General features: G+C 45.6%; 1 protein-coding gene across 3 annotated transcripts in view; it reads left to right on the top strand.

The window, feature by feature from the left end:
• tspan1 (tetraspanin 1) overlaps window positions 1-15,372 on the top strand; it is a 67,669-nt gene that overhangs the window by 13,200 nt on the left and 39,097 nt on the right. For all 3 annotated transcript variants that reach the window (XM_086116709.1, XM_086116706.1, XM_086116708.1), the window contains exons 3-4: window positions 3,070-3,144; window positions 13,594-13,692. In XM_086116709.1, coding sequence (XP_085972835.1) covers window positions 3,070-3,144; window positions 13,594-13,692 — 174 coding nt within the window. The remainder of the gene's footprint in view (window positions 1-3,069; window positions 3,145-13,593; window positions 13,693-15,372) is intronic.

The following is a 15,372-nucleotide window of genomic DNA, read 5'->3' as shown; positions in this document are numbered from 1 at the left end:
AACACCAATGTACAGGCACCAAGCCGGGGGGCGATAAGTATGTCCACACCTGCTTGGCGCCTCTCACCTTGGGCAACTTCAGAATACAATACATCACAATTCAATACATCTTTATTTAGCACTTTCACAATAGCTGCAGCTGTAACAAAGCGACTTACAGAACAGTTAACATAAAATAACAAAATAATATAACACAACACCTAACATAAGACACGGACAGGAATGCAATCCTAACTGGTTTTCCTGCATATGCTTTGTTGTTTGAAGCAGTTATCGATGAAAGAGGAGAGAATCAAAGTGTCCTTTCACCAGTGGATCAGCGACGTCATGCTCAAAATGTGCACACGTCTGCTACAAGCTAAGTTTGAAAGTAAACAAGAAGATGTAGTGTCCATTGACAAAAAAAGAGACTGGCTCACTTTTCCTGTCCCATGTCAATCCACTTCAATTTCACGCGCCGACTCTCAGTTCCAAATATGCATCCACACACAACGCCGAAACGCCTCTCTCCTCATTATCGGCTCCACAAGCCATCCATCCAGCAGCACGAACGCAGACTCTCCAACAGCGTAGAGATCTCCGCTGAACAAAAGGGGTCTTGTAAAAAATGCTGCCCATTACAAATGCAAAAAACACAAGCGCCCCGGGGCTGTCCAGCAGCAACAGTCAGATAGTGCTGATAGTCCTCATTTCAAGACCAAGAAGGGCAAATAAATATATGGGTGTGAAGACAAATTAGGAGCAAAAAACCAAGGCCTTCCGGTCGAACGGTGGCTCGCATGACCTCGTACGGGGAATACGGTGAGTCTCAAGAGGACTGGTAGTAGAGCCTAAGCTGTGCGAGGAGGCAAGCCCAACTATATCCAGTCGGGACTTCTCTGCCTCACAGACCAACTCAGGCTCCCTCCCTGTGAGAGAGGTGAAATTCCATGTGCCTCGAGTTAGTTTCTATAGCCAGGGATGGGACCACCAAGGTCCCCACCTTTTGCCGTCCCCCCAGCTCACATGGCACCCGACCCGTTGGGCTCCTCCAGGCTCCTGGACCCGCTACAGTTTGCCTGCTAGCCCGACATCGGTGTGGAGGACGCCATCATCTACCTCCTCCACTCTGCGCTGTTACGCCTGGAGAATGATGGGAGCACTGTGAGAATCATATTCTTTGATTTTTCCAGTGCCTTCAACACCATCCAGCCCAACCTACCAGGGGACAAGCCGGAGTGGACCTCACATCATGGATTACAGATTACCTCACAAACCATGCCGCAGTATTTGAGGGCACAAAGCTGTGAGTCGGACAGGCTTCTCTGCAGCACTGGGGCGCCGCAGGGGACTGTCCTGGCTCCATTCCTGTTCACCCTCTACACCTCGGACTTCAGGCACATCACTCCAACCTGCCACCTTCAGAGGTTCTCTGATGACTCTGCGATTGTAGGCCTCATTACAGAGGGAGACAATCAGGAGGACAAGAGAATGACGAAGGACTTTGTCGACTGGTGCCAGCAGAATCACCTCCAGATCAACCCCGGGAAAACTAAGGAGTTGGTTGTGGATTTTTGCAGGAAACAGTCCTCACCTGCACTGATGAACATCCAGGGTACGTACATAGAGAGGGTGACCTCCTACAAGTATTTGGGTGTTCTCCTAAACAATAAACTGGACTGGTCAACCAACACGGACGCACTGATTAGGAAGGGACAAACTTAGGAAACTGAGGTCTTTTGGAGTTCAGGGGTCACTCCTTAAGACCTTCTATAACTCGGTGGTGGCTTCGGCCATCCATTATGGCATTGTCTGCTGGTCAGGCAGCATCTCGGCCCGGGACAGAAAGAGACTGGAGCGACTGGTCTGGAGGGCCAGTTCTGTCCTGGGCTGCTCCCTGGACACTCTGGAGGAGGATGGCAACAGGAGGATGCTCGCCAAACTAAAAGTTATGATGGACAGTCCCTCCCACCCCTTCCAGCCTGCCCTGACAGCACTGGGTAGCTCCTTCTGCCAGAGACTGTTACACCCACATTGCAAGAAGGAGAGATACCGCCGCTCATTCCTACCGACTGCTGTCAGGCTGCTGAATAAACACGTGAAAACCTGTAACCATTGTAAATAGCACAGCCACCTTACACTGTGTTTTTGTTTGTTTGTTTGTTTATTGTTTATTGAACATAAAAACATATACAGTAATAAATTGAAATTGAAAGTAAGGAAAGTAAAATAGCTAGCTGAAAATTTGCTAGCTGGATGTCTCCCGGCTCCCTCACGGTCGCTGGCTCCCTTGCGGTCGTCGCAGACTCCCTCACGCTCGCTGGCTAGCTGCCTAGCTGCCTAGCTGCCTCTCTTCCATTTATAACACCTGCAAATTTCGCTCGCTGACTGGATGTCTCCCGGCTCCCTCAGGCTCGCTGGCTGGCTGGGTGTCTCCTGGCTCCCTCGCGGTCGTCGCTGGCTCCCTCGCGGTCGCTGGCTGGTTGTCTCTCGGCTCCCTCGCGGTCGTCGCTGGCTCCTTCGCGGTTGTCGCTGGCTCCTTCGCGGTCGGTCGTTGCTGGCTCGCTCGCGGTCGGTCGGTTTTGAAGAAGTTATTGTCCAGGTCCAAGTTGTTCTCGGGGTCGAATGGCTTGTGGTCAGTATCATCAAAGGGTTGAAAGTCCATGTTTTTGGTATGAGAATTTCCTGCTTCAGTAGAGTCAGAGTTTTTGTTGTCGGGTGGTGTTTTCTATGCTATTGCTAATTTATTATATTTATTCTACAACTATATTGCTCATGCTATATTTTATATTGCACTTATATTGAACTGTGTACAGTTCTTTTCTGAAACATTTATTTTGTGCAATGAAACACTTTGTCGTCGTCCCCCCCCCCCCCCCCCCCCTCCACCACACACACACACAATTTTGCTACTGGAGATGGAAAATTTTCCCAGTGTGGGACAAATAAAGGTCATCTTATCTTATCTTATGTTATACAGCAACATCATTGCGGGAGAATAACAAATGACAACGAACAACTCTTCCGGCACCCAGGTGAAACAATCAGGTGACTGTGACAAGAAAATAATTGTCTTCTCTTCTTTTGCAGTTCTTCTCCATGATTTTCATCATTTTCATTGCCGAACTGGCAGCTGCAGTTGTAGCTCTGTCTTATTCTTCATTTGTAAGTTCAACACTTGACCATCTCACTACTTCCACTTTACTCACATGGCTCCTTCTGTTTTGCTACCACGCCTTCTTCATCCATTTCCATTGACTCTTACTGTTTTATCTCCCCTTTGCCTTCTCATCTTCTCATCCCACTCTCTGTATTTTATCGCAGTGTAAATTGTCCACCATTATTGAATTACCAGCTTTATATCTGCATCATCACATTTGATTGCTTAATGACTCCAGGATTGCTTGGGGCTGTGTGTGCTGTCTTTCACTTTGAGCAATTTCTTACTTTAAAATATTGAAGCTAAAGCATTTTATATGCAAGATATCGTATTTACAATAGTGCACCCCCACACAACACACACCCCCACAACACCATATATAAAATTTACAAGGATTCGAAAATTAGCTTCATGAAAACAGGTTGGTGAGGAGTGAGATTCGAATAAAGAAAATAAAAGGTGATTTTTCTTCCATTCAGGGTGATGAATCAAAGTCCCAGGGTGCAAGGACGAGAATCTAACTTGGAGCAGAATGGGTGCGAGTGCACTTATTTAGTTAGTTTTAGAGTTATTTTGTCTTTGTGTTAATTATATGTCTAATGATAGCAGCAAAATACAATCCATGTTTTTGGAATGCGGAAGTAACTGGAGTACAGGGAGAGAACCCACACAGGCACGGGGAGAAAATGCAAACTCCACACAGGAAGGCCAGGACCCGGAATGAAACACACGACCTCTACATTGTGAATCAGACGTGCTAACCAGTCGTCATCATTTAACCTACGGTGGCGCATGACATGCATCACCGGAAGGTGTTTGTGGTCAACAGTCTGCATTTGAGGCTTGCGATCAATCTTTTTTTAATCATTATTTTCATTCAGTTTTTTTTCATCTGCAATTCACCAATGGTTCTGGCAAGGAATAGGAATCTGCAGCGCCACGAAATGCATTTTAAAACGATACATGTGCGATAGTCATATTTTTGCATGAAACATGCTGAAAAGTGTATCCAAGTATATTTTTGTAGCACTATATTTTTAAACCCCTGTTTGCACACAAGCATTCACCAATTTTTATTAGATTTCACAATTGTTTCCATAAATTAAAACCTTTTACAGGAACACATATTTGTTTTGTTTTGTTTGTTCTTGTCTTTGATTTTTTTGTGCTGTATGATAAAACTGCACATTTAAGAGTGGTGTTTCATTATGGCCAGCCTGAGACACTCCTGTGCGATAATCATGCTGTTGAATCAGCATCTTGATCTGCCACATCAGTGAGGTGGGATGGATTATCTCGACAAAGGAGAAATGCTCATTAACAGGCATTTTGACAGGTTTGTGAACAATATTTGAGGAAAATGGCCTTCTGGGAATGTCAAAACAAGTTTTAAATCTTTGAGTGTAGCTCATGAAAAATGGGAGCAAATCCGATGAGCAATCAACCTCAAAATACTTTAAATGAAGCTGACATTTTATAAGAAATTTCAGGATATCATTTGAGTACAAGCCACACAGGTAATTAATGCTCTCTCTCTCTCACTCGCTCTCTCTCTCTCGCCATATATATATATATATATATATATATATATATATAGATAGATAGATAGATAGATAGATAGATATATCCATCTATATATATTTATATCTATGTATAAAGACAGAAATAAATATCGATCTATATCTATGTATACATATTATATATAGATAGATAGATATCTATATCCATCTATATATATTTATATCTATATATAAAGACAGAAATAAATATCTATATCTATGTATACATATTATATACATACTGTGTATATATATATATATATATATATATATATATATATGCATACCTGTCAACTCATACGGTTTAGCCATAGTTCATACGGATTTTATGGTGAATCTTACGTATATGGCTGTATCGCACAAATCATACGGATTCTGAACATTTCACCAACTCCAAATGATTTGGAGTTGGTGAAAAAAGTAACGCAGGAATACAACTCTGAACACAGTAATGCCACTAAGTAGAATGATGATTAGACATTAACCAGACATTGTATTATGGAGATCTACAGTAAATATCATTGAAAATTTCGTGGTTTTTTTCTGCCGTTATTTTGACATATAAAATGCTTTGGTATGTTATAAGGATTTTTTGCTCTTTATAAGGATTTTTTTGGTAGTTTATACAGGTTGGCGCTCCAAAAAGTTGACAGGTATGTATATGTATAAAATTCTCGCCCCACCCCTCAGGTGGTGTCCATCCCCCATTCAGCTCGGGTCCTCTACCAGAGGCCAGGAAGCTTGAGGGTTCTGCGCGGTATCCTTGCTGTTCCCAATCCTGTGCTTTTCTGGACTGAGATGTCCGATGTTATTCCCGGGATCTGTTGCAACCACTCATCTAGTTTGGGGGGTCACTGCCCCAAGTGCTCCGATCACCACAGGAACGACTGTCACCTTTACGTTCCAGGCTCTCTCCAGCTCCTCTCTGAGCCCTTGGTATTTCTCGAGTTTCTCGCGTTCCTTCTTTCTGATGTTTCCCTCATTTGGGATCGCTACATCCACGACAACGGCTTTCTTCTGCTCTTTATCTATGATCACGATATCCGGTTGCTTCATCATTACCATCTTGTCAGTCTGTATCTGGAAGTCCCACAGGATCTTCGCTCGGTCATTTTCCACCACCTTTGGAGGTGTTTCCCATTTTGACTTTGGGGTTTCCAGTCCATAATCCGCACAGATGTTTTGGTAGACTATGCCAGCCACCTGGTTTGGTGTTAAATGTAAGCTTTCCCTGCCAGCATCTTACACCCTGCAGTTATGTGTTGGATCGTCTCAGGTGCCTCTTTGCACAATTTACACCTTGGGTCTTGTCTGGTGTGGTATATCTGGGCCTCTATGGCTCTGGTGCAGTGGTGGTCGTAGCACTCGGGGCAGCGACCCCAAAACTGGATGAATGGTTGCAACAGATCCCGGGAACAACATCGGAAATCTCAGTCCAGAAAAGCTCAGTGCTGGGAACAGCAAGGATACTGCGCAGAACCCTCAAGCTTCCTGGCCTCTGGTAGAGGACCCAAGCTGAATGGGGGACGGACACCACCCGATGGGTGAGACGAGGATTTTTTTTTTTTTTTACATACATACGTATACACATACATACGTATGTTTGTGTTTGTAGATATGTATGTATATATGTGTGTATGTATGTATATATGTATGTATATATACATACACACACATATATATATATATATTGTCAGGTTGGTCCAATTTGACACTCATTAATAAAACACAAGGAGGAGACAGGAGACTCAATTCTGGTACCAGGAGGGAACGAGGAGAAGCGTTCGGTTTCAGTTCTCCGCACGTAACCCTAACAATCTCCCCCTTCACCTCCTCATTTATTGGGAAAGCTACTACATAGGTGTGTCCAACCTAAAAGGTGGGGGCTGTTGAACACACACTGAACTTGTTTGACTATGTGTGTGTATGTGAGTGTAAATTACGTACATGTGTGCAATTGTTACAAAAACATCACGTTGCAGCTGGTGTTGATGGCTCCATTCACTGTTCACCCTTGCTCACTGTTTAGTCTTAACACTTATCTCTGCCCAACCACATCCTCAGAAAGGTGGTTGCGTCCCTAAACTTCCACACAGTGCACCAAGCATTCTTGATTATAAAAGTGAGTATATAATGGATAAAATGTGAGTACATAATAAAGAATGTATCTTTATTAAAAGCAGAAGCGTTCTTCATGGCAGGCATAGTCAATTAATGATTGCAAGCATAAGCGTTCTTCTTTGCAAGCATAATCAATTTATCATGTCAGGCATAAGCGAATGTATGATGACTAAAAATAATCAATCCAACATATATACACTATATATATATATATATATATATATATATATATATATATACACAGTGCTGTTCAAAATAATAGCAGTGCAATGTGACTAACCAGAATATCCCTGGTTTTTAGTATATTTTTTATTGTTATATGCCAGACAAGTTACCAGTAGGTGCAGTCGATTCTCAGAAAACAAACAAGACCCAGCATTCATAATAGGCATGCTCTGAAGGCTGTGCAAGTGGGCAATTATGGGAAGCTATTTTATGAGCCCATCCTTTGGAGCTTATACTCGATGCAGAAAAACATAAAAACAGTCAGATTTGCGTAAATCACAACAAACACGACTGCTCACAATGAACGCTATACAAGGAAGCATCACTTCCTCGTGTAAGGAAGCCGAGGGGAATCAAGTGGGGTATTCGGGTTTGATCAGTTTGGTCGAAAACTGGTTTTCCGTCGTAATCCGAGGCGGAAAAATCTCAAATTTTCTGGTCGAAAACCAATTCGGTCGAGAACAGAGACGGTATATTACATGCAGACACGATGGTTAGGGATATATTGAGAAAAATACATATATATATTTATATATATACAGTATATATATATATATATGTCAGGTCAGGTGCTGGGGAACCAGAGCACCTTGATAAAAAATGGGCTCCTGGAACAAAGCGGAGATGGGCGAGATGCGATAACATGGCTCTGTTGGAATGCTACTACTCAAGCAACCCTAGTCAGAGGGGTTACATGCAGAGAATGTGGGCTAAATGGTTATTTCAAAACCCACAGTCACGGTTGACCACGAAACAACTAGTAGCTCAGTGTTCCAACATCCACAAACAGCAACTGCTGTCACAACTTGAGATTGATGAGGTACAACGCAGGTTCCATGGTGAAGGGCCTCAGGCTGCCAGATCAGAGGAGGAGGTCATACCAGAGATTGGGAGGCAAGCCCCAATGAATGCAGATGATGAGATTGGGAGGCCAGCCCCAATGAATGAAATGAGCGAGGCACCAACTGACCTGAAAGCTAAGATCATGGCGAGAATTAAAGCTGGGCAACCTAGAAACCGATTACAATGGCTATATGAAGTACCGCCTGAAAGTCTCATGGAAAGTGTGAATGCAGCACTGAGGGCGATCCCGACCGTCACGATCACGGAAACCAATGAGCTTATATACACTTCAGCATCAGTGATCCTAGAGATGCTGGGCTATAAGAGCAACCATGGAAGCCATGATATACGTTACCCACCATGGAAAAGACGGTTGGAGGCTAAGATCAAGGCGGCTCGGAAAGACGTGAGTCAATTGACGGAGGCCCAGAGAGGTGTGATGAAAAGGCCGATACCCGAGAGGTACATCCAGATACCTGAAGCACTCGAAACTGCCAAACAAAGGCTCCAAGCCTTGTCCAGCCGCCTAAAGCGGTACACGAAAGAGAGGCCAGACGAATAGACAGGCTGTTCTCAGTGGCAGGGTCCTAACAACAGAGCTGACCCACCAAGACTGGAAACTGAAAGGCATATGGGAGAAGGAGGTTGCACATAACAGCAGTGCACAATGGCTCGTGACCCTGAGAGAGGAGCACAGCAACCTCCCTGAACAGAACCCAGTTAGCATAACAGTGGCAGACATACAGGAAAGAGTCTCAGATTTGAAGAACTGGAAAGCACCAGGCCCGGACATGGTCCACACCTACTGGCTAAAGAAACTCACAGCACTCCATGAGCGCCTAGCAGCACAAATGAACCAGCTGCTGAGGGATGGGACTCACCCAGGATGGCTAACCGAAGGGCGAACGATCCTGATCATGAAGGATCCCTCAAAGGGTGCAGTCCCATCCAACTATCGGCCAATAACCTGTCTCTCCAAAACATGGAAGCTCATGTCAGGCATCATTGGAGCTAAGATAAGTGGACACATGGATCAATACATGAATTGGTAGAGATACCAGAGGAGCCAAACATCAGCTCCTGGTTGACAGAACAGTCGCACAAGACTGCAGGTCCCGACATACCAACCTGTGCACAGCCTGGATTGATTAGAAGAAAGTCGATGACTCTATGCCACATACATGGATCACTGAATGCTTGGAGTTGTATAAGGTGAACAGGACCCTAAGAGCCTTCGTTGCGAACTCGATGAGGATGTGGAAAACCACACTTGAAGCCAATGGCAAGCCACTTACCCAAGTGTCCATCAAATGTGGCATATACCAAGGTGATGCACTCTCCCCACTGCTGTTCTTTATAGGACTGAACCCCCTAAGCCAAGTAATCACCAAGACAGGCTTTGGATACCGCCTCAGAAAGGGAACTACGATCAGTCACCTCCTCTACATGGATGACATAAAGCTGTATGCTAAGAGCGAAAGGGACATAGACTCCCTGATCCACACAACCAGGATCTACAGCAGCGACATCGGGATGTCATTCGGGCTTGAGAAATGTAGTCGGATGGTGACTAAGAGAGGAAAGGTAGTCCGCACTGAAGGGGTCTCGCTCCCTGAAGGAACAATAGCAGACATTGAGGACAGCTACAAGTACCTCGGTATACCACAAGCCAATGGCAACCTCGAACTGGCAACAAGGAAAGCGGCTACGGCCAAATACCTCCAGCGAGTGAGGCAAGTCCTAAGAAGCCAGCTCAATGGCAAGAATAAGACCCGGGCAATAAACAGCTATGCCCTGCCAGTGATCAGATACCCTGCAGGAATAATAAGGTGGCCAAAGGAAGAGATTCAGACCACGGACGTTAAGACCCGAAAGCTCCCATGCATGGAGGGTTCCATCCCAAATCCAGCACCCTGAGACTGTACGCAAGCCGAAAGGAAGGAGGCCGTGGACTAGTGAGTGTGAGAGACACTGTCCAGGATGAAACATCCAAGCTCCATTAATACATCAAGGAGAAGGCTCCAACGGATGACGTACTCAGAGAATGTCTCAGACAATGGGGAACAGAAGATGAGGCGCTGGAAGAGGGACCATCATGGGAGGACAAGCCCCTACACGGGATGTACCACCGGACCATAACTGAAGTGGCCGATCTCAAGAAGTCCTATCAGTGGCTAGAGACGGCTGGCCTGAAGGACAGCACAGAGGCACTCATCCTGGCTGCTCAGGAGCAGGCCCTGAGCACCAGAGCCATTGAGGCCCAGATATACCACACCAGACAAGACCCAAGGTGTAGGTTGTGCAAAGAGGCACCTGAGACGATCCAACACATAACTGCAGGGTGTAAGATGCTGGCAGGGAAAGCCTACATGGAACGCCATAACCAGGTGGCTGGCATAGTCTACCGAAACATCTGTGCGGAGTATGGACTGCAAACCCCAAGGTCAAAATGGGAAACACCTCCGAAGGTGGTGGAGAATGACAGAGCGAAGATCCTGTGGGACTTCCAGATCCAGACTGACAAGATGGTAATGGCGAACCAACCAGATATCGTGATCATAGATAAAGGGCAGAGGATAGCTGTTGGAGTGGATGTAGCGGTCTCAAGTGATGGGAATATCAGAAAGAAGGAACACGAGAAACTCGAGAAATACCAAGGGCTCAGAGAGGAGCTGGAGAGAGCCTGGAAGGTAAAGGTGACAGTCGTGCCTGTGGTGGTCGGAGCACTCGGGGCAGTGACCCCCAAACTAGATGAGGGGTGAGACGAGGATTTTTTTTAAAAAATATATGTGTATATATATATATATATATATATATATACATATATTATATATATATATATATACATATATATATATATATATATATATATATATATATATAGAGAGAGAGAGAGAGAGAGAGAGAGAGAGAGAGAGAGAGAGAGAGAGAGAGAGAGAGAGAGAGAGAGAGCACTGCTCACCAATGGTAGAGTTTATGGTCATCAAATACCGGTCATTCTACCTGCCGAGTTAATTTAGTACCATATTGCTGGTTGCAATATATTGTACTGTAGTTCTTGGCCCTGGTTCAACCAACAACAGGAGTGAGGCTCTGTTTGAACTCCATCAGCACATCAGTGAGCAGCAGACATTTTACCCTGATGCCTTTCTCATCTTGGCTGGGGATTTCAACCATGCAAACCCCAATAGCATGCTTCCACAACTCCATGGGCACGTCAACTTTCCCACACAAGGTACCAATAGTCTGGACAATGTTTACACTACAAATAGAGGAGTAAACTGTTGTTTACTGTACTGCTCATGCCAGTACAGTATACAGGCCGCTGGTTTAAGTCATCAAACCCGCTAGGAAGCAGATACGGGTGTGGCCTGAGGGGTCCACAGAGGCACTTCAAGACTGCTTCTCCACCACAGACTGGAGTGTGTTCAAACATGCAGCCAACACCAACAACAGCACCACTGAACTCCATGAGTGTACGGAGACTGTCACGTCCTACATGAGGAAGTGCATGGACGATGCCATGATCACCAGAACCATCACCCTCTGGGCCAATCAGAAGCCATGGCTGACAGGTGAGGTCCACAGGCTTCTGAGGGCCAAGAACACTGCCTTCAGAGCTGGAGACGTGGTGGGCCCAAGGCCGGCCAGGGCCAACCTGTCACGAGGCATCAGACTGGCCAAGAGACTACTCCAGGAGGATCGCAAAGCATTTCAATGACAGCAGAGACACCAGGAACCTGTGGTGGGGGATCCAGACCATCACGGACTAATAGTCCTCTCCGCACACTTGTGACAGCTTCATCTCTCTGTTGAACAACCTGAACTACTTCTTCGTCCGCTTTGAGGTAGACAATAACACCCCAGCACAGAAGACCCCACCTCCTGGCGACCAGGTGCTGACGCTTTCCCAGGAGAGGGTGAGGTGTTCCCTCAGAGGGACAAATGCATGGAAAGCGGCAGGTCCTGACAACATTTCTGGTCATGTCCTGAGAGACTGTGCTGAGGAGCTCACAGATGTCTTCACCGACATCTTCAACACCTCACTGAGCCAGGCTGTTGTCCCCACATGCCTCAAAGCCATCATCCTGGTCCCAAAGAAGTTGTCTCCCTCAAGCGACAATGATTACCGCCTGGTCACACTCACCTCCATCCCCATGAAGTACTTCGAGCGGTTAGTCATGCAGCACATCAAATCTGCCCTCTTCCCCACCCTCAATCCCTACCAGTTTGCATATCGGTCGAACAGATCGACTGCTGACGCCATCTCCACTGCCCTCCACTCAGCCCTCACCTACCTGGAGACCAAGGACTCACATGTCAGAATGCGGTTCATTGAGTTCAGCTCGGCATTCAACACCATAATTCCGCAGCAACTCATCCACAAACTGGACCACCTGGGGCTCAACACCTCCCTGTGCAACTGGCTGTTGGACTTCCTGACGGGGAGACCACAGGCAGTTCGGGTCGGCAGCAACACCTCCAGCACCATCATGATGAGCACCGGGGCCCCCTAAGGATGTGTGCTGAGCCCCCTCATCTTCACTGTGCTGACCCATGACTGCACTCCTTCACCCACTCTAACCTCTTCATTCAGTTTGCGGACGACACGACTGTGGTGGGTCTCATCAACAACAACAATGAGACAATCTACAGGAGTGAGTTTAACAGGCTGGCCTTGTGGTGCAAAGACAATAATCTTCACCTGAATCTGGAGAAGATGAAGGAGATTGTTGTGGACTTCAGAAGAACGCACAGCCAGCATGCTCCACTGACCATCAACAGTGCCACAGTGGAGAGGGCGAGCAGCACCAAGTTCCTGGGAATATTGAACATATCTGAAGACCTGTCCTGGAGCCACAATACCTCATCACTGGCCAAAAAAGCCCATCAGCGCCTGTACTTCCTCCGCAAACTGAGGAGAGCAAGAACCCAGACCCCCATCATGCAGACATTTTATAGAGGCACCATTGAGAGCATCTTGACCAGCTGCATCACCGTGTGCTATGGTGCTTGCACTATGTCCTGACGAAAGAGCGCATCGTGAGAGCAGCTGAGAAGATCATTGGTGTCCCCCCCCCCACTCGTGCCCCCCCCCCTCCGCCTCTGCCCTCCCAATGCCTCCTGCCACAGACTGTGACCCTCCCCTCTGCATCCGACATTCACTTTTTGCACAATGCTGTACTTCACTTTCACCCGCAATCGTCAAAAGTGCCCTTGGTCTCTGTTGACTGTTCATTGCGATTATTGTTTAGATTTGTACATTGTCTTTTTTATCCAGTTTAGTTTCGCTGCCTTATCTTTAGCTGCTGTGTGTGTTTTAATGCACTGCATGTTTGCACTGAGGATTGAGAGGAAATAAATTTAATCTGTGCTGTATGTTGTACATAGAGCATATTTGACAATAAAGATGACCTTGACCTTGACCTTGACAGTGGCCCTCCAGTCCCGGAGCTGGACATGCCTGGTGTAGAAAAAGCATCACAAAAGAAGAATCTTTTTTTTGTCATGTCAATGGATCACAGGATTTTAGAATAAATATTAAGTTATTCACATCAGAGGGGTATTATAAAAGCAGGAACAAAACAAACAAAAGTGGCCTAAAAACTTCTGGAATAAAATGCTCAGGTGAAATCAGCTTTGACTTCTGTACTACACGAGACAACTACCAATTTCCATCTGTTTACCTGTCTCACTTGTCTACAGGCCGAGGGGATCCTCAAAGCATGGGCTAGCCCTGCTTTACAGAAGCATTACGGGAATAATGCTGTGGTCACGAAGCTCTGGAACAACACCATGACACAGGTGAATTTTCTGTCTTCTATTGTACTGTATGTAAATCAAGCTTGTTTACATATTCGTAGGAGACATTTCGTTTGGCAACACGATCACAAAAAGAAGTCATTGTAATATTTACTTTTCCTTTGTATTGTCTTTGGATATAGAATTTCAAATGAATATCTGAACACTCTGTAGAATATGGTAGAAAAGTCAGTGGTTGCTCTGTTTTTATTTTATTTTTTTTTTAAACTGCAGTCGTCTTGGCTGCTTACACATACACTGCACACACAAACACAGCTGTGAACAGTGATCATCAACTTGTTTGATTTTGGCATTTTCAAAGTATGTTAACAGCCTGCCAGTTGATCTCCAATCGCAGTCCTGGCAGAAAGTTATTCTGTGTGGAGAAATCGACTCATTCACACTGTGCGAAACTCATTTTTCAGCGGAAAATATTTGGTTAAATGTGTCTTATCCCAACATTGTTTACTACCTTGTACGTGTTGAGAATGTGGTCTGTGACACACCACCAGGTGAGAGCTTACAAATCATTGGAGCCTTAGAACTATTTTGTAAGTGGATGGATATGAGTGTAAACTTTTAAATTTTATCTGAAGAAGCATTTTTAGTTGTTGACTGGTTAAGTAAACTCCCTCTCGCTCTCTCTCTCTCTCTCTCTCTCTCACTCTCTCTCTCTCTGACCACTTGAAATGAGACTTAATTTTCCATGCCCACTTTTACTCGTCACAAGCAGTGAAGCAGCCCCGTGTCTTTTTGCCCATCACCAACTGACAGTACACACTGGCCAGTATGTGTTGTTTTATTTTAAGTAATAACCTTTACAATATTAGAATGTTAGGGGGCAGTGTTGCCTTGAGGAAGGGGGTACATAGCACGGGTTTTGTGGAGTGTGGAGGGGTGATCCTTCTGTTGGTTAAGGTGAGCGGTCGCAAAATAAAGAGTTCTACGACCATCATACAAGTGGAATTATTATTCGGATTAACACTGGTAGCAGAGGATGGTTAGCAACTACAGAATCCCACCACCTTTTGAAGAAGGAAAACCCTACGAGAGCTGGAAAAATGAAGTCGGAATTTGGACAAGAGTCACCAACTTGGAGAAGAAAAAGCAAGCCCTCGCGGTGGCTTTGGCGCTTTCAGGTAGGGCACGAGAGACAGCGATGGAAATTCCCGCTGATGACTTAAATCAGCACATGGGAATGGACACTTTATTCGGCAAACTTGATGGATTGTTCCTGAAAGAAGAAAAGGACAGAACGTATGAGGCTTACTCCAATTTTGACCGGATTGTGAAAGACGTGAACGGGTCCATGGCGGACGATATTATTGAATTTGAACAGTGATATTCACGTATGCAGAAATACAAAATGGAGCTGCCCGACGCTGTTTTAGCTTTCAAGCTGTTGGATACGGCGTGCCTGGATACGACAGACAGACAACTGGCTTTAACAGCATGCAGTGACTTAGCATTTGCTAATATGAAGTCGTCGCTGAAGAGGATATTTGATGCGAGCGCGAGTGCGGGGACGGAGGGCATCAAACAGGAAACAGTGTATGCTACGGAGCAGCGAAGAAAAAAAAGCGGTGACTGGCAAAAAAACCCTCGACAGAAAACCCCGCAGATCGGCACAAATCCGCTTGACGAGTATGGACGGCGATCGAAATGTGCAGTATGCCAAGGCCC

This window comes from Hippocampus guttulatus, chromosome 7 (assembly GCF_054856545.1).
Source record: "Hippocampus guttulatus isolate MCC_2025c chromosome 7, RoL_Hgut_1.0, whole genome shotgun sequence".
In the NCBI taxonomy this organism is placed as follows: Eukaryota; Metazoa; Chordata; class Actinopteri; order Syngnathiformes; family Syngnathidae; genus Hippocampus; species Hippocampus guttulatus.
The sequence above is the reverse complement of the archived record's forward strand: the minus strand, read 5'-3'. Positions and strand labels throughout refer to the sequence as shown.